Source organism: Meleagris gallopavo, chromosome 16 (assembly GCF_000146605.3).
Source record: "Meleagris gallopavo isolate NT-WF06-2002-E0010 breed Aviagen turkey brand Nicholas breeding stock chromosome 16, Turkey_5.1, whole genome shotgun sequence".
NCBI classification, from domain to species: Eukaryota; Metazoa; Chordata; class Aves; order Galliformes; family Phasianidae; genus Meleagris; species Meleagris gallopavo.
The window spans coordinates 12108679-12132859 of record NC_015026.2 but is presented as its reverse complement, the minus strand read 5'-3'; the positions used below and the strand labels follow the sequence as shown (position 1 = coordinate 12132859).

The 24181-nt window shown below is 37.9% G+C and overlaps 1 protein-coding gene across 4 annotated transcripts in view; it reads right to left on the bottom strand.

Moving 5' to 3' along the window:
- The window catches only part of TRRAP (transformation/transcription domain associated protein), a 74553-nt gene that overhangs the window by 38329 nt on the left and 12043 nt on the right, over positions 1–24181 (bottom strand). For 2 of the 4 annotated variants that reach the window (XM_010719681.3, XM_010719683.3), the window contains exons 18-45: positions 23907–24098; positions 22061–22226; positions 20591–20847; positions 19532–19732; positions 18530–18708; positions 17266–17465; positions 16341–16558; positions 16022–16219; positions 15096–15356; positions 13925–14086; positions 13310–13406; positions 12742–12863; positions 11491–11661; positions 10254–10322; positions 9316–9435; positions 8850–8969; positions 8361–8525; positions 7795–7976; positions 7339–7537; positions 6809–6937; positions 6015–6281; positions 5297–5503; positions 3950–4108; positions 3732–3866; positions 3431–3541; positions 2017–2163; positions 1318–1531; positions 526–651 (exon numbers count right to left, since the gene is read on the bottom strand). In XM_010719681.3, coding sequence (XP_010717983.1) covers positions 526–651; positions 1318–1531; positions 2017–2163; positions 3431–3541; positions 3732–3866; positions 3950–4108; positions 5297–5503; positions 6015–6281; positions 6809–6937; positions 7339–7537; positions 7795–7976; positions 8361–8525; positions 8850–8969; positions 9316–9435; positions 10254–10322; positions 11491–11661; positions 12742–12863; positions 13310–13406; positions 13925–14086; positions 15096–15356; positions 16022–16219; positions 16341–16558; positions 17266–17465; positions 18530–18708; positions 19532–19732; positions 20591–20847; positions 22061–22226; positions 23907–24098 — 4774 coding nt within the window. The remainder of the gene's footprint in view (positions 1–525; positions 652–1317; positions 1532–2016; positions 2164–3430; positions 3542–3731; positions 3867–3949; positions 4109–5296; positions 5504–6014; positions 6282–6808; positions 6938–7338; positions 7538–7794; positions 7977–8360; positions 8526–8849; positions 8970–9315; positions 9436–10253; positions 10323–11490; positions 11662–12741; positions 12864–13309; positions 13407–13924; positions 14087–15095; positions 15357–16021; positions 16220–16340; positions 16559–17265; positions 17466–18529; positions 18709–19531; positions 19733–20590; positions 20848–22060; positions 22227–23906; positions 24099–24181) is intronic. The other 2 variants (XM_010719682.3, XM_010719684.3) reach the window with 1 other exon arrangement.

Sequence of the window (24181 nt, the reverse complement as noted above, 5' to 3'; positions counted from 1 at the left end):
GGAACAAATAAGACTTTCTACACTTTTCAAATCAATTCATAACTAGTATCTCAAATACAATGAAAAAGAAAGTATAATGTGGTAACACATAAGCACATTCACACATAATCCTTGAAACATTCTATTGCATCTCAGAAGTGCCCTGGTTGTGGTTTTCTTTTTCCATGTAAGAAGTTTTCAGTTATTTTTACTTTATCTTTTGGTTAATCTCAATGCTGTGTCTCATTCCTATGTACTCTGAGTACAGATGGCTTCCATCTAGCACAGCAGCAGGTTTCCACTTCCACTAACTGCTCCCAAGCAAACTACCAGGAGAAAACAGACTGCAATGAACCCCCCGTTCCCTTCCTTCATAGCTGACACATCCCAAGCTCATCTCATGAGCTAGCTCCAATTGCTTCCCACAGCTTCCTCTTCACCATTAGCAGATTTCAGTTTCCATATGGAAAAGACAAGCTACAGACAAAGATCATACCAATTAACAGGCCAACTCACATATTTCTACAAGAGATGTGGGAAACTTACCAAAGAGCTGGGAAGGGTTAGCATTAGTGGCCTTTTCATAATTAGTAAGTCCTTCATAAATAACCTTTCCAACTGCAGCATAAAGGCACTCCAGTTCTTCATACTTCGAAGCAACACTTGAGGTACCTGCAAAGTTTACAGAGTTTGCATTTATTTTTAATAATCAGCCACAGAACATGCAAGTTAACAATGAGAACAGTCACTTGCACCACCACAGGAGTTTTACCTTGCTAATAAACCAAAGAGCACAAACAGGCCCTGCACTGATACGACCTCCTGATTGTACAGCCAATGTGTCTTCTGTAAGTGTACCACTATTTTCAAATAATTAATTTGGATGAGAATCCAAAGCACTGAAGTTTTTCTAAGTTGCCTGGAGTTAGTTTATATTAAGACATGGAATATAAAAGAAAGACAGTAGGCAGTATGCTCAGCCTCTTCATTGTTATAGCAAAACAACCAAAAAAAAAAAAGCTGTTTTTTCATTGTACTTCTGAAGCTGAAAAACCGTAACTGCAAAAATGCACTGAAATTACAGAATGCAGTTCTTGAACCAAAGTTATGATAGCCACAGGTTATTAAGTTTTCATGTCAATGGATAATGATGTATGCCACATGATTACATTTTCAGCTTCTTTATAAACAGGTTGAAAGTGCAAACTAAAACAGACCATTAAACACAGAGATCATAAAACAGAATTCTAGCACATTGCAGACAGTGCCTTCACCCCATCTTAATCATTTGAGTTACACAGTAATAAGGGATAAAAGGAGGAAGAGTATACCACATACTTGGTTCTGTAGGGAAAATACCCATTAAGCGAGAAAGCAAACTGTGCACTGCTCTCAAAACCTTGGTGTTCCCACAAGTCATACAAGCTGCCACGCCTCGTTGCAGGGGTTTGAAGCTACTAAGGATAGCAGGGGGCTGCAGTACGGTTAGCAGGAAACTTAAGACCTCCAAGCCAGTGCAAATGTTGGCAAAGTTGGCTTGATTGGGTTGTTCCTAAAGAGAACACACACAAAGAGGCAGTGAGTGGGTAGGAAAAGACAAAAAGCACTGAAAAAGCACTGACAATTATTTAAGAGATGCAAAGCAATGGAATGACTACAGACATTCAAGCCCAAAACATTAAATGCTTGTGCTCAAATGTCTACTCTCAGTCACTGACTTCATCCCATTCCACTCCATACTACAAAGTCAGAAATTATTTGTAAATATGTGTACTGCAATTCAGTTTCAAGTTTTCCAAGAAACGATACTGAATGAAACTAGTCATTAAATCCATCAGGATTTATTTCAAATTCACAACAATACTTTGCTATAAAGATCAATTTACAATTTAAAGTTGAAATCCACAAGAAATTAGATATGTAATAATTTAAAAAATACTTCAATATGAGAGAGATTTTAAATATCTAGTTGTGCAAGCATCCAATCAATACATGCTAGAGAATCCTAAAGCACTACAGAACTGGACTGTTACCTACCACAGTCATTAACAGCTTATCAAACCACTGCAGTTTCAGTTCTGACTTTGGCCACATATCTGGTCGTAAAGCAGTTTTCAGAAGGTTGACACAGCGGCGAGAGAGCAATTCCCCAGGAGAACCAGCAGTGTTTGAGTTGTCATTTACCTAGTAATTAATCAGAGTTAACAAAATGTCTTGCATCCAATTAATTTATTTATTATGCATTCCAAGCAAGCATCTAATTCCTTCCTTCTGAAATGGCTGAGCTTAAGCACTTTTATCACTGTAGTCACTCGGTATTCTACGGCAAAGAAAGATAACAACTAATAATGAACATCAGAACTTATCTGTAAATTGCTAGCTAATTACCTGAAAGCATCCAATCTAAAAGATATTTTTAAAAATTCGACCTGGTAGTTTAATCTGATAGATTATTCCCACAACTCTGAACATTTTCAAAATTAGTTCATCTTGACTGTTAGGAAGGTATCAAAAAAAAAAAATACATAGCTCTTTACTACGTTCCTCTTTATAACTTCAAAGCATGTGTTTTCTCTGCAATGAACTGCAATGCATAAAATTCCAGGTTACTGCTGAACGTGCTGCAGAAGCCATACGATTTTCAAGCTTTGAGCTACACTCAGCCAGCTTGCCCCAATCCAGGAGAACTAACAAAATTTAAGAGGCTTGATGTGCTACATGAAAAGAGGTTTCATATCTTTGATCTTGAAAATGCCATTACAATAGTTATCCTTAGATGCATAATTGACATAGTCTTTCCTTATTTTCCTATTATACTCTTTAAATATTCTTCAACTCTTGGGTAAAATTTTCTTGCCTCTGAATCTAGTCAGTAGAGCTAGCATACTCTGTAGAAACGAGCAAGTACACAAAGAAATTTATGGGAACTTTTTTGAAGTCTTTGCCTGGCTCCAGCCAATTTCTGCTATGCAAGTTTACTTCAAGCATGTCACTTTCAATACAGCACTTGTTTGAAAAGAGAAAAGAACAAACAAAATGCTAGAAGTGAGCAGCTAAGCAGCAAAATGGAGACACTTTCAATTTCAAAATCTGGCTCGCAATCGTTCACATTCCAAGCCTGACTGTCAAAGTGCATTCCCCCTGCACGAAGCTGTAAGCACACACACCACATCAGAAGCTGAAGCATACCTCTCACGTGAATACCATAAATCATTTGTGAAATGAAAAATATGCAAATGCTGGTTATCAAATTAAATTTCTTTCCTCCTTAAGATTGTAACATTTCATTTTTTGTGCAATTTTAAAATTTCAAGCCTGACAGAGAAAGAATGCAAGTACACAATTTCTAGAATAATGCAAGCATACACGTACTCTTAGGAAAAAAGACTTTTTTTTGTTTTAGTTATTCACACTACATCAGTATTTGCATATAAGAGTAAACCTGTTATACCTGGCAGGCAATTCTAATCAGGAAGTTCACAACTGTATCCGTATGCTGCTTATCAATCGGCTTGGAAAGAAGTGCATCAGCTCCTGGCAAGGACTGGCTACGTCCAAACACCTGCATGTGTACAAAACACAAAACCCATAATCAATAACACAAGAAATCTAACAACAAGTAGAATAGATTCAAAAGCTTTTCTAAAAAGCCATTAATTTAGTGAGGTCCAAGTCACATGGAAAAACTAAATGGATTAGGCAGTGCAGGTTACAAGCTCAGAGTCTCTGAACAAAACCCAAATTTTCCTTACAGCACTGATTGCCCCAGTGGCTGTCCTGAATCGTTTCACTTCTTGGCCAGAATCAACAGACAGTCCTCTTTTAACAGCTGATGAGGTAGAACTTGCTCCTTCTCCACTTGTACTTGGATCCATATCCGAATCTGGCTGAAATATCAGCAAAGCATGTCAATAAAGAGTATTTAATGGTATAACAGTCCTATCTTTACCAGTTTATTTAGAATTCCTACCTGCTGGTCTTTAATTCTTTGCAATTCCCATTTAATAACTACTTCAGCAAGATCCACTGCTAATTTTCTTTGCTCTATTGTAACACTGGGAGTGAAGCCCAGCCTCTGCATGGCACTAACCATATGCTGAACCAAGTGATGTCTCACTGGATAATAAACCTGAAAAGACAGTTTCACAATCATGTTAGCCATTAACTAATCAGGTCCTACACAAAGACTACAATGCTGAAATAAAGCTAAAGCAGAATGGTAAAGCAGCTTTAGTCCCAAAGTTTCCTAAATCTGTACCATATCTGAATACTGTACTTAGGAAAAGCAACTGGTGCTCTGAAAACACAATTTTGGCTATAATTTTCAGTCATGACTACTGAACTCAGTAGTTATAATGTTGTTCTTCTGAAGACACTTGTTTAGTGCTCCTTCTCAAGGACAAGCGATTTGATTCTTTTGCCAATCCCTAAAGAGAGCCAAAGCTCACAATGGAACACAGGCAGATATGTGAGCCATCAATTCCTAAAGCATGACATAAAAGTCACATTTTGAGTTCTCACTTCAATCACTATAAACAAAAGGAAATCTAACAGAGTGACAAATTCAAAGTCACAATTGTAATTAGCAAAGAAAACAAACAACGCAGGCTTAAGGAAACGATACCGGAGCACCACAGGATTCTATTTTGGCAATCAGAGTAACAATAAATCCCATTCTTCCACTACATAAGGAGCAGTCTTACATCCAAATTTAACAAGTAAATTAGGATCCTTCTAAACTAAGCTATGCACTCCAATTTTCAAGAAATAACATGCACATTACTTGCCTCACCCAGAAGCAACTTAGACAAAAAAAACAACACTCAGCCATCCTGTACTGCAGCAATCCACTGCAACTCCACCGCTCACCTTCAAACTCCTCCACAAGTACCTTAATCAGCTCCTTAATCACACAACTGTGCTCCATATGCAAACTAATTTATTTATTTTGAAGTCTATTTTGGCTAGGAACAGGTATACCTTTGGCTTAAATTAAAATGACATTTCAAACACATGCACTCCGTGGGGAGATTGTTTGGCAGCTCACAAAGCCGTGCCAAGAAAGCTTTTACAAATACCAGATACAAAAAGCATTTTAGACAAAAGGGGAAGCACAAAGAACATAACCAAAAGTGAAAACACATCAGAATTTGCTACAACCATCAATAATTCTCCATTTTAATTGAATACCTATGCAGACAGCAGACGCTTCTTGAAATTAAGCTACGTAATTTGGATCATAATATTTCCCAATCCAACTGCAGTTTACCATTTTAGTATCTATGACACAGTGACAGAGAATAACTGGTAGAAGTACCTTGAAATGTTGTACTATTAAGTGTAAAATATGTACTAGCTGGGGAACTGTATGACCCTCTTCCACAATGATTTTTCTTGTCCAGTGAGTCAGCATCTGATGCCCATCCTCCATTCGAGCAGGCACAGCTGGAGTCAGAATAGCCATCGCTTGCCTGACAATAGCGCGGGCCTCCATCGCATGAGCTTTTAGAAGGCTATGAAAAACCTAACAACCAAGGCTTCTGGTTAACATTAATATTACATGTATTTACAAAAAACGCTTATAAAAGGAAGAGTATGAAATGTAACTTTTAAACAACATTTCTTTTACTTAAGCATACACTTGTGTATCCTTTACATAGCATTTATCCTTCTCTCTCTCCCCACTTTCTGACTTGAAGTTTCCCCTTCACCCCCATTTCTGTCTTCATCTTTCACGTGAAGAAACATTACTGACTGTGATAGTTCAACCAGGAGGATTTTTCACTGTCTCCTTTAGTCTCTCTTTTTCACTTGTCTTCTACTTCTATCTGTATTTTGCCATCTCCAAATAAATATGTTCCAATATTTGGCTTTGGCTTGGTGCTTCTGTACTTGATTTATGAGGATGAATTTAATTGTTACACGTATACTGAGTATCCAAAAGGACCACACACCTGCTGCTGCGCTAACAGAAAGCACACCACAGAACTTATCAACATCCCCTAAAGGTATGAAGGCAAACACTGAGTCAATACCTGCAGAACTATCTTCTTATGTATGGCAAATTTTGCAATGATGTGTGCCAAAAGCAAATGTCCGCTGTATTTGCATGCTGGGTCCACGCAGGCTTTGGACAGGAGGCACGGCCAAGCAAACGTCATCAGGCGCCGCAGTTTGCTGTTCCGGTTTTTGTTGTTGTCATGAATGTGATGAGGAGCATGCTCAACCAGAAGTGTGGCAAACTGCAAGAGATAAATCCTGAGAGAATCCAGCATATCCGCCTGTTTTTCTGGATCCAGCACCTGGTTGCAGGAACATTGAAAGAAAAAGAAAAAAGAAGGGAGGGGAATGCTTTAATATCTATAAAAGAAACATTCTGTATTTTGGTTTTGAGTGTTTCCTTGTTGTTTTTAAGAAAGCTAATAATTATAATTTTTTTTTCCCATTCAAGACATACAAAACAGCCTCCTGAGGTGAGAACTTCTTCATAGGTAAATTATTATCGGCTCAAGAAAACCAAAGGGAATTACAAAGATCCTGACAGTCAATCACACAAAACTCTGCTTGCTAAAAGACTGGAATCACAGCCATACGAAGTTCATTTCTAAATGAAGACATTCAAATCCTAAAGATACCATAAATAAACTGAAAATTTTAGTCTAATCCTACAGATGATTGATAGACCTCATAGCAGTTCAAAGTTCTGATGGGATGTAACTGATCATAATACTTACTTCTAAGTAGCACGAGAGTCTAACTGAGACTGAAATGCCAAATGAGATAAATAATGCTTTAACCCTCAAACAGCAACATAAACAATGATTGATACCTTTGTAATAAAAACACTAGTGATGCTTTCTGGATTATCTCCTTCTGGGTTTGGGGGTCCCAACAGCTGTTCACCTTCTCCCTTTTCAAAACTGTACAAGAAAGCAGGATTCAGGATATGCTGCAGCACCTACAGAACAAACAGAACCGTTACCCTCAAGCACTGCACCCTTCTAGAGGCAGTCAACATACAAGTAAGGTACTATCAAAAGTGCATGTTAGAGACATTGTTACAGAAGGAAGTTGTAACAGCTTAATAAGCAGATGCACATGCTACTTTTTCCCCTCCTTTCCTTCTTCCAAGGGCAAAGATTCTTAGAAAGTGTGAACTAAATCAGTCAGCACTGAAAGCAAGATAAATTGCTGCCCCTGTTTATTATCACTCTTCTCCAGGTATGATATTTTCACCTAAGTGGCTCTGCCAATTATCAAACTCATTGACATTTAAGCAAGTGAATTTTGTTGCCCTAGATCTCAAGAAGAAAATTAAACCTAAATACCAGACTACTTTGAATTAATTGCTTCAGCTACCTTGGCTTTGAGCTCATCTCCAAAGTTTGGGTCATTGAAGTCTACAAACCGGAAGAACAAAGCCCGTTTTTGGGGAATACTGTAGTTTTTAGGAATCTCTTCTTCCATGTATTCCTTTAAGAAAGTCATATTGCAGAGAAAACGGCCTGTAAAAGCTCGAAGCAACTGGAAGAGCAGCTCTATGTCACCATAATTTCTTCTGTAAAAACACAGAAAATAAAAAGCTGTCGAGAGAAATTCCTTCTAAACCACTGTGTTGATGACTTGATGAAAAAACAAACACTGGTTTTAAACAAGCAGAGAACCAAGAACAAGCACTACTAGAGGTGTGTGTTTAGAGCTAAGAGCAGTGTTATGAAATATTATGAAATACTAAACATTCTCTTCATTAACTGCTAAGCATTTTTAGTATCCCTGTTTGTACAGAAACGATAGGAAATAAATGTTGTTACGTACTTGCAGTAATTCAACAAGCAATATGCTAGCAGTTTAGGTTCTTTCCAATTTGTTGCAGCCATATTCTCCTTACGGTGTCTTTCCTGAAAAGCTTCACTCACCCACACACGTTTCAGCTGACTCACCAAGGAATGCTGATTTGCTAACCAACATTCATCATTCTTAACAATAATACTTATGATCTGTCAAAAGCAAAACAAGACAAATGCACAATCAGCATTCAACAGACCTGCCAGTGGAAGCAATGAAAAAAGGCATTTCTTTCAGGTAGATCAAGGGTTCAAACAAAAAAGTAATTTAGATCAATTCTGACATGAATTTTTTTTAGAGACAGTCTACCTTGCCACGATTCTCTCTTGTATCATACTTGATTAAAAATAACAATAATTCATTTAAATCTCTTCTCCTTTCCTCACTGTGACTACAAACACCTTACATCTTACAAGTATCCTTCCATAAGCCATAGCACACACATGTGCACGCACACTTGAAAGTCTCTATGTAAGAGGCCTTTCGCTAAAGAGATCTTAATTATCCAATGCAGACAAACAAAAATAAATTAATACCTTGATGGCCTGAAACTGAAGGTCAAGACGCATCGTGGTCGTGCTTGGAGAACCAGGTCTGACAGTCGCCTGGGTGCCAGCAGGTAGCAGGAGAGTGATGAACCGGTTTGGGTTAGCAGCCAACACATCGCGGAGAGGTTTGGCATCTTTATGTTTTAGGAAGCTCTGAAGAAGGAGAAGAGAGAATTTTAATCTCAACCTTTAAAAGCAAAAACTACCAAAATGTTGTCTCGCCCTTCGGCATTCTATCTAACTCTGAAGTTGCAGAGCTTTTAAGCCACATAACTCCAGTGATAATCCTATGTGATCTGAAAAGGTATAAAACCTTTAAAAGCTATGGATAAAGAAATGCAAAATAAATAACATACACCTCGTGCTGGAATAACACCAGCTATTGGATTTTAAGGTTATACGAGGGAAAAAAATAAGAAAGAGATCACAAATGTGATCAACCAGAAGTTTTTGAAGATTAGGGCCCCTACAGCTTACCATAAACATCCTGCTCCACTGTGGGTCATTTAAAGTGGCTTCCATCATGAAGAGCTCTACAGTCTGGGATGGATGACGCGTCAAAAACTTAATCAGTGGCTCCCTGAATGGACTGCCAGCCTGAAAAATTCATAATGCTTAAATTGAAAATGCAGAATGCAGACTGCTGTTATTTGTCTACTAATTGAACAGCACCCACAGAGGGGCTAATGGGAGAAGCACTTGTTTGGGCATTTATGCAGATACAAAACATTCAGAACCTCCAAGATCAAGATTTACTGATAATTTCAAAACTCTCTCTGATGAGAGAACCACAAACAGTGACACCTCCAGAGAGGACTGGGGAGCATTTCTCTTTAGTTTTAAATGATCTTTTAATATCAAATCTTTCCACTATGTGGAAAACACATCGCATTTAAAAATATTACAAAGCAAAAATATTAGCAATGTTAATTTCCACTTTTACCTCAATCAACATTGCTCGTTCTGTTTTCATCACAACTTCCAGCAGAGGTTTAACCAGTGTCTGAGGGGCAGCTGGGATCAGATGAAACAGATTTATAATTGCTGAACAAATCTTCATTTCCTACAGGTAAAAAGAAGTAAGATAAAATTAATATCACCTGTCTAACAGATGAACATTCTATCAAACATCCTACTGGTTTTACCTCTCTGTATCAGCAGATACAGCAAGGGTTAATGCATACACAGTATCTATTTACCATGATGGATGGAATAAAATTCTCTTGTGGAAGTTTGCCCTTCCCACTTGCAATACAAAGATTTCGTTTTATTTTCTTTGTCACTAAAGTGTTATCTTAAGGTAAGAGCTAAACTCTGTGTAATGATAACAGGGATGAGAACTTGCAGCACACTCACTGCTGCACTGCACCACTTGGTTCATGCATCAAGAAGCCAGACCTTTCATGCTAAACTATTCCTCATATCCAGACCACAACCCCAGGTAAGACCTGAAGAACATGACAGATAGATTTCTCCTAGCACTATTCTGTGCCCTTTGCAAACAGCTGGCTACTTAGCAAAAGTCTTGCTTTCCCAATAGATGTTCCCCCACTACATAATGAATTTTTCAAAGTTCAAAATAATACTGTGCTTTCTTTTCCTTATGATTGTGTAATTTAAAGGTGAACTACATTTCAGATAACCATACTGTGGTTTTCCACTATAGAGAAAGGGAAATGGTGTTCCACACCAAGCAGTACAGAAGAGAGCCCAAAGAACCTGCTGGCAGCAGGTAAGAAGCTCTTCCTACCACACTAGGATTTCTAACAACTATTCAACAGTTATGGCACCATTTACAAGTGAATGAATTCTGTAATTCCTAAACAGTGATACTATTTGTTTCCTCTTTGTCTTCCCACATAAAAGCATTCATTAACTTACATTTCCATCACTCCTCTGTCCACCTTTGTGTGTAATCACTACAACTTCCATCCATTTACGCAGGTGTTGCTGTGAAAGACAAGTAGTGTTATTCTTCTAATAATACCACTCCATTTTAGCAAGTGACAGCATATACCCCAAGAAAAGAAACAGGCAAAACTGAGGGAAACAAAGGGAAAAACAAGAAGTTATTTTTATTCCCTCAGACTGAAAAGTTTATTTGAAACCACACAGTTTCCAAATTCAAGTACTTTCAATGCATTCCAAACCAAAAAGGTTGGAATATCAGCTGCAAAAGCTGCCATTGATCTGTATGTGAGTAGAAGACTGAATTTTGGGTGTGAAACGTATACAGGTATGTTTTGCATATCAAGACCATAACATATTCCTGCACTGAAGCTTGCAAGAGGGGATGCTAAGGATTGTTATTGGAAAACACCCAGGAACTTTATTTTTAATTTAAAACCAAAGCACTATACAGTTGAAGCTGGCACCAATTTCATTTCTATACAGAACACACAAACATGACATTCAATGCCTAAAAAAGGACCCTTGATACTTGATCAAGTATTACCATTAGGAACTGGAACTACGCTGACTTTTAAAGACTTTTTTGCTTTCCCTACCCAAGAAAGGAAGGGTTATAAAAGTACATACATTAAAAGGCAAAAAAAAACAAAGCTACATGGACAGTGATGATAATTATAAAAGTATAAACCTATTTAAAATTATACATATGCACTTAAATATTTAAAAACCCCTGGCAAAAGAATACAGACTTCCCAGAAAAACTTTAAAAATTGCAAATGAGATAAGAAGGGCAATAGCCTCCATCGTTTTGTAAGTAAGGAAACACTTAAACAGTTAGATTGCTAGGAAGCAAAACGTGCTCAAGGAAATACTTAATATACTGTACTGCTGGTACACTGCTTAACAAAGGAATTTGGCCAAACAGACCTTAACATAATTAGGTTTGACTCCAGTACACAAGAACACCTCTTAACTTCTAGCTGTAATATTTCTTCAGAAATTAAGCCAAATTCTAACCATGTTGGTGTTTGAAGATACTCATGTTTCCTATTAATTGTGAAACAAAAACTTTTCCTTACACTGTATACGTTAAGCCATTAGCAAGTTGGTCTTTGTCTTTCCTAAAACACTAATACAAGCTACAGAAATTTAAAAAGGAAGAAAAAAAAAAAAGAAAGAAAAAAAAGCACCACAACAATGGGCTTACCATCATTTGGTCACAGAATTTATCATTAAAAGAGTTTGGAAAAAGTCTGGTGACTGATGTCAGACGATTCACAACATTCAGCGTCAGGCTTCGGTAATCTCCCAGCATCATAAGCAATGGTCTCATGTGTGTATGAATTTGATCAACTTCTATTGTAGCCCCTTCCAAAAACTGCAGGAGAGTACAGGTTCAAAAAACAGGAGCAGAGAGCTTAGTGACTTTAGTACAAGCACCTTAAAAAAATTTCCACTGACTTGATCTTTCTTTTACTTTGAATTTTCAGAACGCGTGGATACTACAAGACAATTATTACTAGTGACACATACAATGAAAAAATGGATTTGGGAGGCATTTCAGTATTCTTGGTGTACAGCAGGACATTCCATAATACAATCAAGCAGGAGGTCTTAATTACAGCTAACGATTGAAAAAAGTGCCACTGTTATAAATTAAATGCACAACTACAGACAAGCTGCTCAGAAGCTGCTTTATTAAGAAATGGCTCTGAATCTGGTAATGGAGCAAATTTCTCTGTTAAAATTTATATGTATAATGAGAAACATAAAAGGTAAAGAAAACCCAGCTACAAGCAGCCAGATACAGTGTTCCCCATTATAGTGGCACATCCTGTGGACATGGATTTATCCCAAAAAAGGCGACAGACACAACCAAGAAATTTCACACTGAACGCAAATGTCAAAACAACCCCTAGCTGCTCCATCTAACCCTCAGCTCAACTGCTGTCAACAACCTATAACCAATAAATACATTTTCTTCCACGGCCAAAATAACACGGAGGCATGAGATCTATCCTCTAGTCATTTGACTGCCTAAGCAAATGTAAACCACCAGTACTTACATTCCAGATGACATACCACCCATCTATACCTCCTCTTGAAGAGGCTGTAAGGAGTTTTATCATTATATTACCATTCTCTGTATTCGGAGCATAGGTATTAAAACTGTGCTAAATTAGAATGAGGTATATCTACCAGGCACTGTGTCATGGTGAGAGGACATCCCTTTCCTCCCAGCTTTCTACATTACAGCCTAGCATCCACAGAACAGACAGTGCAATGCAGGACTAGGCAGGGATACTAATTCTGGCTTTAAACAGTACACAGACAGTCCTGCTCCTGTAAAGCAGAGCCTGACCATGCTATACTGTTTATATACATGCTATACTCCTTATAATCAAGGAAGTAAAGCAGGCAGAACAGAATCAAAAGCACCACGTTTTAATATACTAACCTTTCTCATGCATGCTTCTCCTGCCTCCTGCAGTTCATTGTTTGTCGAATTAAGTGCCTTGAAAAGTGCAGCAATTATTTTCTCTCTTGACTGAGGCAAGTAATTGCAAGCAGCTAGAGCATCTGCAAATATCAAAGTAAAATTCTCTTTGTAAACTCAACTTCAAACGAGGGGAAAAAAAACACCCTAATTCTACACTTATTCTCGTCAAGTTTTTTTTTTATTTCATCTTAAATTATAGACACACGATGCCCAGCATGCTTTGTCAAAAGCAACAGGCATCATAAAATAGTAAACAAAAGAAATGTCTATTAGGAGTGTTTTAAAGTGTCCCCAATTACATAATTAATCTTAAAAAAAAAAAAATAGGGGTTAATTTCAGAAAGCAAATCCTACCCATTAAGAAAGCAGTGATACTTCCCCATTATTCTCCATTAAACTGTGACCTCTAGGGAGCAGTCATCAGTCTTCAAGCTCTCTAATTTTCTACTGATCTTGGGAAGAAGACTGCCCACTGCTCAGAAGGGCACTTATCCACATCCAACTTTGTTTATGAACTTTCACTTACTTAATGCAGCAATCCGAAGAGGTACAAGAGATGGAAGACTTTTGTAACAAGGCAACTTCATTAAGGCTGCATCTTCAGCCTCGCACAAGTTCAAAAGCTAGGGGAAAAAATAAAGAAAGGCAATCATTTTAGCACAGAATTATGGATAACTGAAATAGTATTATCAGTTATCTTTTGAGCCTTACGTCCTCATAGAGACACATTTATTCAAATTACAATCCCCAAATTTCACCCACAGGCAAAAATTCTACTTGAAATTAGAGTGTAAGTTTCCATGAAAACTAATGGTTAGCCAGAGGCAAGAGTCCTGTTCACAGTGCCACTGTGGTAGAGTCTGGCAAAAAACTAGGGGTTTTACAGTTTGCCAGTACCTAGCAGGTCTATTTGCAAACATGCTGCTTAAACAATACAGGTTGTGAAAGGACATGTCTGCAGGAATTCTTGCATCCTGAACTGCAGTAGAACACAAGGAATACTGAGGACAGGAGTAAGAGAGCAAAAGGAAACAAAGAACAAATGTACACCAGTAATCTCTATTTGTAGCAATGAGAGTTCTGACAACACCATCATTACTTAAGTATATGCATCACGTACGAAAAAATAAAATCAGAGTACCTCTGTGTAGAAAACCTTATGTTCCACAACATTTAGATCCATTGTAAACAATCGAGGCTGCAGGGTTGTACAAAATGTATTCCCCTCCATCAGTCCAATCTGGGCATTTGCAGGTTGATGCCTAAGTAAATGCTTTTTAGGAGGGACCATATCTTGGAGGACCTACAATGCAATTTAGATTACTGAATTAACAACCTATTCAAACAATCCCACAAACCCAGCCACTAAGACACCATTAGGTATGATCACTCGTTCCTACCCATTTGCTACTGGAGCTCCAGCTGCACCTCTTTAGAAATCATTAAGTGAAGAAAAGTGTTTGTCTGAAATACCTGATCTCACTGTCAGTTGGGGAAGCAACTCAGTACGTTCAATTATCATGTACTCTTTCTGAACATACCTATGGCAATAGCTCCATATAATGTTATGCAAAAAAGAAATTCATAAACATAAGCATTTAAAGCATTAAAGTACAAAAACAAGAATATCTTAAACTCTTAAAAGTATCCAAAAAAAGAAAAAACAAACAAACAACAAAAAAAAAACATTCACGCAGAATTTTTTCACCAACTTCCCACTCTCCTTCATAAAAATCTTCAGCAAAATAAGATAATAATTTGGGGGCTACTCTGTGTGTTCCATAAATTGCAATAATGACATCTATAATTTTACACATTGTGGTGGCCTTCAGGGCCTTTGTACATTTACTAGCATTGCAAGAGAATGAATACTACCAGCTTTAAGGGGTATGTAGCAAAAAGTGATTTCAGCCAACTTTGATTTACATAATCTCTTTCTGGACTGGGAAAGGCATAGCAATATGTCTGATTTAGATAATAACACAAAATACAGGTTGAAAATAAAATATGCATTTGGCCTAGCCTACGTCTGATTGGTGGTAGGACACACAGCCCATAATTTCAGAAAAAAATCGACCTGGAGACACAAGCAATACAGACTAAGCAATCACGCATGGTTCACATGAACCTCTACAGTACAGCCACACTATATTTTACAGCAGTGAAACACAGCAAATGAAAACATACCCTATCAAAGCACTAACAACTTCATCCACTAACACGTAAAAATGCACTCAGAAAAGCATCTTGCAAACCCAAACTGGTGAACAACTTCAGGCTTGCTTGGGCGTTCAATAAGTATTTTTGCTTACCTCCTTATGTGGCTCCATAATTACAGTGACACTTTTTCCAGTGACCTGGGCAAGTACTTGCAACGAGTGCATTGCTTGTTTTCTCACAGTAGAGTTTGGCGAGGTTACTTCTCGAACAAGATCGTGTGTTACGTGATGGAAAGACTTCTCCTGTGCTGCTATGATTTCCTCTGTTTTCTCTTCATCTTTTAAAGGAGTTGCACATCTAATCAGAAGCTGTTCAAGTGTGGTCTTTGCCATAGCAACTGCTCCATTGGAAACCTAGGGTATCATAAATAAGTTTCTACATTTTTAAAAATACAGAACAAAGGCTATAAATCAGCACACTCATCAACACCAAACTTGCACTTGATTTTGATGAATCCTCTGCAAAAGGCTAAAAACACTAAGTTTAAAAACAACATTATTCACTTCCCAGCAACCTTTTCAAAGCTGTGAGCTGCGATGGAACACAACTATGCAAACCATCTCTAAGAGCTGGAACACTTCAGCAATGGTGTTACTGTATGATTCACAACTAAGAAAAGGTCAAGCAGACAATTTTGTGGTAATTGTAACTACATACTGCCTTCAGATAACACCTTCAAACTAAGCACAGGAAAAAAAAACTCAGAGACCAAGTTATAGTGAATCATCTTCTTTCACTGATCTGAATGCAATCTGTACATTTACATTCAGAAATAAGCTAATGTAATCAAATGTAGTTCCAATAACTTTGGCAAAGTGGGCAGGACAGGGCAAGGAATGATTCCTAAACTCAGCACTTGGTTTAAGTTAAAATGACTAGAATTAACTCATTGACTAGAATTACTGCATTATCAAAAGATTTTGAAGTTGAGTAAAATCAAGATTAGAAAAGGTTAATTTGTATGAATTGAAGAAAAAACTTAGTTTCCCCCAAACTCTGTGATATATTCACTAGTTACCTCTCCAGTTAGGTCCATCATAACAAAGAGAAGTGCCTTCAGGAAAGTCTGTTGGTTCTGGAGGACCCAAATTAGTGGAAGCCGTTCCATAAGAAATTTAATTGACACCACACCTCCTAGCTTTGCGTACCAAGCTTGTTCGTAACAGCAAGCGCATAAACGTTCCACAATGTAGGAAAACAAGGGAAGTTGACAAGCCTGCAAACAAAGGATTCCATCAGTTTGTTTTCTTAGCTCATTGGTAGCCTCTGGAGTTTCAGAGGCAGACCTGAACTGGTTGAATGTAGATCATATAGATAAAAATTGAAATATATATTACCCTTTCTTTTGAACCCAAGATAATGCTTGCAACATCAAATATCACTGCTAGGGCCACCTCTCCTATTTTGCAGAGCTCCTTCTCCTCATAAGCCATGCAGATTGCTATGGCATCAATAAGCACCAAGGGATCCATGCCTTTCGATCCATTTTCTTCACTATGAAACATGGCTGTGCTAGGCTGGCTTCCAACCTGATAGCACTGCAGCAGAAAAGGACCTGCAGATGGTATGGGGGGGAAGGGAAGAAAAAGATAAAATAATGGATATTTCAATATGAATAGTCTTTCAATTAGATTGCTATTCCTATGACTAAGGGATGGCAAAAACAGTGAGCTGTGCCAATTTGCATATAAATGGATTGTAAGGCATTCTTTGCTCACAAGAAAAAAGATTACATCTACTTGAATATTTTCTTCTACTTACTAGCCTATGCACTGCAGAGGTCTCCTAAGAAAATTTAATTAAAATGAAGAATCTTAAGAAATTCAGGTTCCACTAATGTAACAATGAAGTAATATGCTCATACTACGTCTTTTCCCAAACTGTCACACAGTCAAACTCCAAACAAGAAGGCAGGTTTACTTGGTTCCTCTGATAGGCCCCCAAAACTGCAAGTGGAAACAACCACATTAAAAACCACTTGCAAAAATAACCGCCAAGTTACACAAACGCACTGGAAACATCAACCACTCCAGACCCTATTTAATTCGTTTGCTTCAGTATTTTGAAAAAAAACATTATTAGGAGACAATTTTGAAAACCCGCTCAATTATTTTTCCCTGCTCAGCGCAATTTGGCCACAACCCCAGAGCAACATAACTACCCAAAGGCTACCACAACATCCAGACTTACGTCCAAGTAAGCACCACAAGACAACCAAACTTCTCCCCCCTGCAGCCCAGCCATCCCTGCCCCTCCGCTCACCACACTGCTGGGCCACGGCCACCATGGTGTAATGGCGGATCAGGCTGGCTACGAAAGGCAGAGCGCTGGGCCGCAGGTCTTTGATCACTGCTGACATGAACGCCCCTGTCAGCGCCTGCTCGAACGTTTTACGAGCTGGAGTATCCTGAGCTTTGTACCGATGGGAAATAATGACGCTGGGTATGGACTTCTCAGTAAAGCTGGAAGAGAAAATTAAGTTCTCTGTAGTCCTAAAGTGCGGCGTCAGCAGCTCAACCATGAGCATCAACAAGTACTTGATTTACAGTTTGCTCTTTATATCAAACTCCTTCTCCACCTCCCATTTTCCCCTCGCTTTGATAGATCTAGATCGGTTCACCCAGTTGGTACCAATTTTGTCAACCACTGGCCTCAAACATGATGGATAGCTCAATTTCATCACGAACATTTCAAGCCAGCGGTTCAGAAGAAGCCACATATATTACAAATAAGAGGTATACAGGCATCACATTACAACTCAATTACAGAATGTCATTTTCAATATTTTGACATTTTCCCTTTTTTAAAATGACATTTGCTTTTAATCTTTCAAGATTGAAATATTATGTAACAAATCTCCACCCCAATAAGACCTATTCACTGCAAAGCTGTGTGCGTCAAGTCTAACAAGTCCAAATTATACAAGCTACTATGCTCCTTAGCAACTGCAACTCAAAGCCAGCACACACTTTGTAGTGAAAGCTGTCTAAAAGCAAAAAGTCATTAAGTACCAGCAACTAACATTTTAAAAGATGTAAAATAATTCAATAAAAACCCTCAGCTGCTCTATGACAAAGTATTCCAAAGCCAACACATACATAGGTATCAGCTGCATGTGACTATGCCACAGTTTGGGCACTAAATGAAATCAGATTTTGCATCTTTTTCATTTTGGTAAAAAGTGAGAAGTGTGCATACGATATTGCAATCCAATCTTGAAAATTCATTTAAGCAACAAAATATTCCAATTATTTAAATACATGAAGCCAGGATTAAATTTTAAATAGCTGTCTTTCATATCTGTATCTTTCATATATATATATATCTCTTACATTGGACTGCAAGTAAAATATGGAAAACATGGAAAATTAACACACATTGTATACTAGCAAAATTCATGTTAGCAAGAGAAAGATTTGAAAAGTCCTGTATTAACTCAAAAGGAAGCAGGATAAGCCAATAGGTAAAAATGCCAAGAAGAATACACTGTCTGTACATAAGGTTAGACACTATAAATTTTACATACGCATTTATGCTTAAAGAATTGTCATACTTGGGATGTGCCAGAAGTTGGTATAATGCATGTTTGTTATCATCCAGGCTCATCATAGCTACTAAGAAACACTTGATTACTTCCCAAGCTTGCCTCCGATAATACGGTTCTGTGTTAGCACTCTTCAAACAGTCCAGAGCAGTTTCAATTGCCTACAATGGAGAGGTTACAGGTCAGATACACAAATGTACTGGAAAACCTGGCTTGAATTAAACCTGGCAGGATAGGAAGATGTCAGCAATTCAATATTTGTACATATTCATCTCATCAGATTGAGTACAGAGGAGAAATCAGCAAAGCCATGTGCATTAAAAAAAACAACAGCCTTCTCCCAAGCTGTATTTAAGCCTGCTGGCTGTATGGAGCCAAAGAGAGGCAGCTGCCTGTACAGAAATCCAATTACTGCTTCAGATCACACCTACTTGTGGAGCTATTACTGAAAAATCACAGAAAATGTATTAAAACTCCACAAACCAAATTAACTTAAAATCCAGCTTGATTCTCTGATCCCAAATTACAGTCACAGATTAGATTGCTGTAATTAGTGAGAACAAAGCATCTGTACGACACTGAGATTGTCAGATGAAAACACTACAAGTACAAAGTATTTTTGCAAGTATTAGAAAAACTATACCCAACCTACAGACAACAAAGGAAGCCAAATCATTAAAGTCATTAGGATAATAATCACTGAAGAACATCTACGATAAGCTTTTGGTACACTTCATAAAGAAAACAGGAAGATTTTAGAGTAGAATCCTGCTCCTAATCTAACCAACACACAAAAAGGTAGGAAGGGAGGAAAAATGCACAGGAAAGATTTATTCTGCCAGTTCAGCTCTAGCCTAAAGCTTTGTAGAAGCAGAACAGCATCATTACATTTATTATTTGGAGTGATAATGTAAAACAGTTTAAAGGAGACATAAAAAAAAAAGGAAAAAAAAAGACTGGCAAACTTCTGGCTCAAGTCCTTACCTTTTCCATAGGGAGCTGAATAGATGCTTTACAGTCTGAAAATTCTATTGTGATGCTGGGTCCCTGAATTTCTGTGACCACATATTGTAGTTTCTGTGACTCCTTTAACATCTTCCTGTTACTTCCACCAAACTTACCAAGGACACGATAAGCCACGTGAGAAATGCTGTCTGCAGGATTGCGCAGCGTACGCCACAGAGCCTGGAAGCAGTTTAAACATAACAAGGTCAGACCAGGCTCACTTCAAAATTTTTCAACTTACAGTGCAATAAAATGTCACAGAAACCACTTGCTCATGTATCTGATACTTGGTCCTGCATATCTTCCAGAAAAAAACAAAAACACTTATCCAGATGGATTGAAAGCAGTTCGTTGAAAACAGGTGAACTGATTTGTAAGGAGACTGTCCTATGCACAGTTCTACATTTGATTAATGTGGTCGGTCACAAAATCTTTGCCCCCGTGAAATGCAATGTCATACTTATGGCTAATGTTAGATAGATGACATTACGAATTCAATGAGAAAAATTAAGAACCAACATGGACCAAGTGAAATATCTTCAGAGAGCTAGCTTCTAAATCTAAATAGAAAATGAAGTACATGTTATATTTACAGGCTAAAGGATATGCTAGCTCTATTAGAGCGAACAGACACATTTATAACATTGCTCCAAATTTCAGCCACAGTATAAATACAATCATCTCTGTACATATGAAGATTGCATACAGTTGTCAATCACAGTATGCTGAAGGTAACTAATCTTACCAGATCTTCATCATTTTCTATACCAACTCATCTGAGATAGCAGTATTCTTCCTACAGAGTCTCAAGCCTTAATTTTAACTTCTTACCAGGAGGTATAGAAGAAAAGATTCATTCACTTTTAAATGTTTCAGCTTTCAGTTGCACAACACCAAACTGTGCTTCGCATACAAATCAGACAGCTACGGTTCCCATGACAGTTTTTTCCAGTTCTTACAATCAAAGTTTCACATAACATTCTAACATGTAGTGAATTGACGACCTCCTGTGGTTTAATGGGGAAAAATGTGGTTTACCTGCATAAGCTCAGCTCGAACTGGCTGAATATGATCATACAGAAAGTCTGGCTGCAAGTTATCCACGCACAATTCAAGTGTTCTTAAGCCTTGGCTAACCAGGGTCTGAGATCCATTGAGAGCTGACACCAAGGGATCCATGAGCATCGGCAGGTATGGCAGCAATGAGCTCAGACGGACTGGCACAGTGAGGCACAGCTCCACAAACAAGTCCTTCATGTGTTGTTTATGAAGACCACTTTGCAACATATTAAGTCCTGAAAATCATTGATAAATTACACGTTCAAAAGAAAACAAAAACAAAAAAACAGTCCACAATTCAAAGTTCAGAAGTCACTGTTTCCTAAGCTCAGAATAACGTGACATTTTCAATTATGGCAAGCTTATTTATCTCTAAACAATGTATTTAGAAAACATAACACCATTATAAATACAAATTTCATCTAAGGACTCTACATAGTGAATGCTTTGTAAGTACACGCACATACAAGACCTGTGTGTGCACTAGAACTGAATATCAAATAAATGTCAAAATAAAGTAGCATTTGAACAGAGTGGATGAAAGCAAAAAGACAGCCTGATCCAAACCTGAACTTCAATATAAATTTGAAATCTTCTCCAGATGGAGAAGATTGTTTTTAAAATATGTGGGCTCCTGAAAATAAATACTAACATATAAATACGTTTATGTGAATGTCCATCCACTCTTCCATACAGACAAAATATGTACCCCAACTCTCTCCCCCCTCACAAAAGATTTCATATAGTCCACAACCTTAACTAGCAGCTCTACACTGACACATATTTTACATAATGATTTAAATGTAAGAGAAATATTTGCTAACTACAATAAAAGTTGCCCCTGCAGATGTAGGGGGAAACCACAGATTTTGCTTTCCCAAAGTCGTTCTGATAAGCTTCTCCGTAGGTTTAGGTAGTTCTCCATATTCCCTTGGTCATATCCAGCATCTCTGGAAGACGGCCTTCACAAGCACATAAGCTCATTTAATCAAACCCATTCATTTTCCCACTTCTTGCTAGAAACTGACACAACTTCCATGTAATTTATCATGCAGCAGCAAGTGTACACAACACACCCACAAGTGCAGAAGAGCCAGAGCCTCTCAGCAGTGCTCTTCCCTCGGAAGCAGTGACAGCCTGGCAACCTTGCTCCTCCTGCTACCCCACACTCAAAACAACAAGCAAACAAAAACCAACAGCCCCACAACAGAAAGCAGGAAACAAGCAGCAGTAGTTGTGAAGCAGCCAGAACTATGGAGCCTGAAGCAGCTGACAGAAAATGAAAATAAGCCACGTCCAAGTTTAATCAACTGCTAAGCTCAAAACCAGCAGCTACGTTTGGTTTTGTGTCGTTTTTTTTTTTCTTTTAAATTACACAACATAACTTTATGAGTACTACGTACATAAAAAGATCAGAAACTGGGAGGGGGAATAAAGGTATTGTTCTACCTTGCAGTAAGTTTGGTAACAGCGGCAAGAATTCTTGATATAACAGATCATGACTGCCTCCTCCAATAGATCTGAACAGTGCTCTGAGCAGCAGGAAATAGTTATAGGGCTCTTTGGCAGTCTGTGCAAGTTCCATAGAGCTGTTCACAATCTTGTGTAAATGTGGCTATAAGAAAATAAAGCTTTAAGATTAATATATCATCAATTTTATCATCGCTGCAGTGTAACTTTACATGAGACAACTTCTTCAGATCAAAACCCTTCAGTTTCTCCAAGTAATCCGATACCATCCTAATTTCATATTGCTGCTGAGGAACTGTTACCAAGAACACATAGCATTCGTTAATTAATTAAATACTGCTTTCACATTAGCCAAACAATCAAGTCTGCTTGCTACCCCAAGCACAATCTGTATTAAAACAGAAGCCCACAAGTCTAACACAATGAAACACATTTGCTCTGGAGCACCTAAGGATGGGTAGCAGAAATGCCAGCAGTATCAGAATGACAACAGAAGATATTTCACCATATTACTTTAATCCAGATATAATCTCATCATCAATTCTTATTTTTTGGTGAATGCAGTAGTATTACTTTAGTAACTAACTTTTATAAAGGAAAGAAACAGTTCCAGAACCAAAAGAGTAAGGGTCAGCAGCCTCACGGACCAGAGGACTTCAACAGTGCCCAGGAATCATTAACAACAGTTGAGAAATACAAGGAACCTCCCAGAGCAGGTACAAACAGCGACATAGTTCTGGATTTAATTCACATCTAAAAGTGCTCCACATTGTTACACAAATGCTGCAGGGAGCCTTCATCATTCAATTTAATTGTCTACCCAAGGCCCACATCATCAATCCAGCTGAAACAAAAATGTAACAGAAGCGTGAAACTGTGAAGGCAGTAAGTCACATCCCTCGAATGGGACCTCCAGCTTATAAAATCCAAATGACCTTGACTCTGATGGTAAAAGAATTAAACCAAAATTATATGAATATTGCCTCATCCTCTTTAGGAACATTGCTTCATATTAATCTTCCAAAGAATCAGGAAAAATAGTCATCCCTACTCTGTTCTGTCCTGAAAATCCTGAACTAATCCTGCAATAACAAATCATTAAGCAGAGAAATCATTTTTATATAGTTGCCTCTATCAGGAACTGTGTTTATTTCAAGGTGGGGAAAGGGAAATTGAGATAAACGTTGAGAGAAGGAGCAGTGTTCTACAACGTTTTAAAGTTTTTCTGTTATATAGGCAGCTGTTTCTCATAGTTCTGAGAAAGCTTCGAGCTCAGAACATATTATTTCTGAACTTATTAAAAGAAATAATTATATTCAACATAAACCAAGTTTTCTGAACGAGCAAGCAACATGTTGTTAATAGAAAGGTAGAATTTCTCAATGCAAACTTTGCGACATCCCAAAACTTTTTAACTCAAGAGGTCCGTGTCACCAAACATGATGTGAATTAACCAGATTCACTAACACACAGAAGTGACAGTCTAAGCAAAATCCTTACATTAATAAGGCAAAAACAAAAAGAGCACAAGATATGTAACTGTCCTGACCATAAAGCTATGAAGTATGTGCTAATCCCAGCCAGGCTACATGCATGCCTCAGCCATTCAGATTCAGAATTAGCACATCACTACAGTGTCAAACATTCACAGAAACTGCCTCATAAATAAGGCAGTAACGGATGGCTGTTTGAACAATGCTGCTAATAGTGGCTCAAAAACTATCAAATGATATACAGAATAAAGCTAAGTTTCTTCAAACATCTGAAGAATATATTAAGAGTGAAAACAGATTTATTTATTTTTTTAAATCTAAATGATCTTTACCTTCAGCATTTGTTCATTTTCAGCAGCAAACAACGAGACGGAGCCAAAGACCAACTTGAACAGCTTGAGATACAGATTGGAGAGTTCCACATTAGAGCCCATTTCTGGCAGTCGGTCCAGAAGATACTCTACCAAAATCGTTGCAAAGAGGGCAGAGGTGGTAGGATTTGCCAAGAAGGAGTTGGCAACTATCTATAAAAGGAAACCACAAAGGAATTAATGCTGCTGCAATGAAAAGAACAGAGGGATTAATACACTACCAATTATAAAAAAAC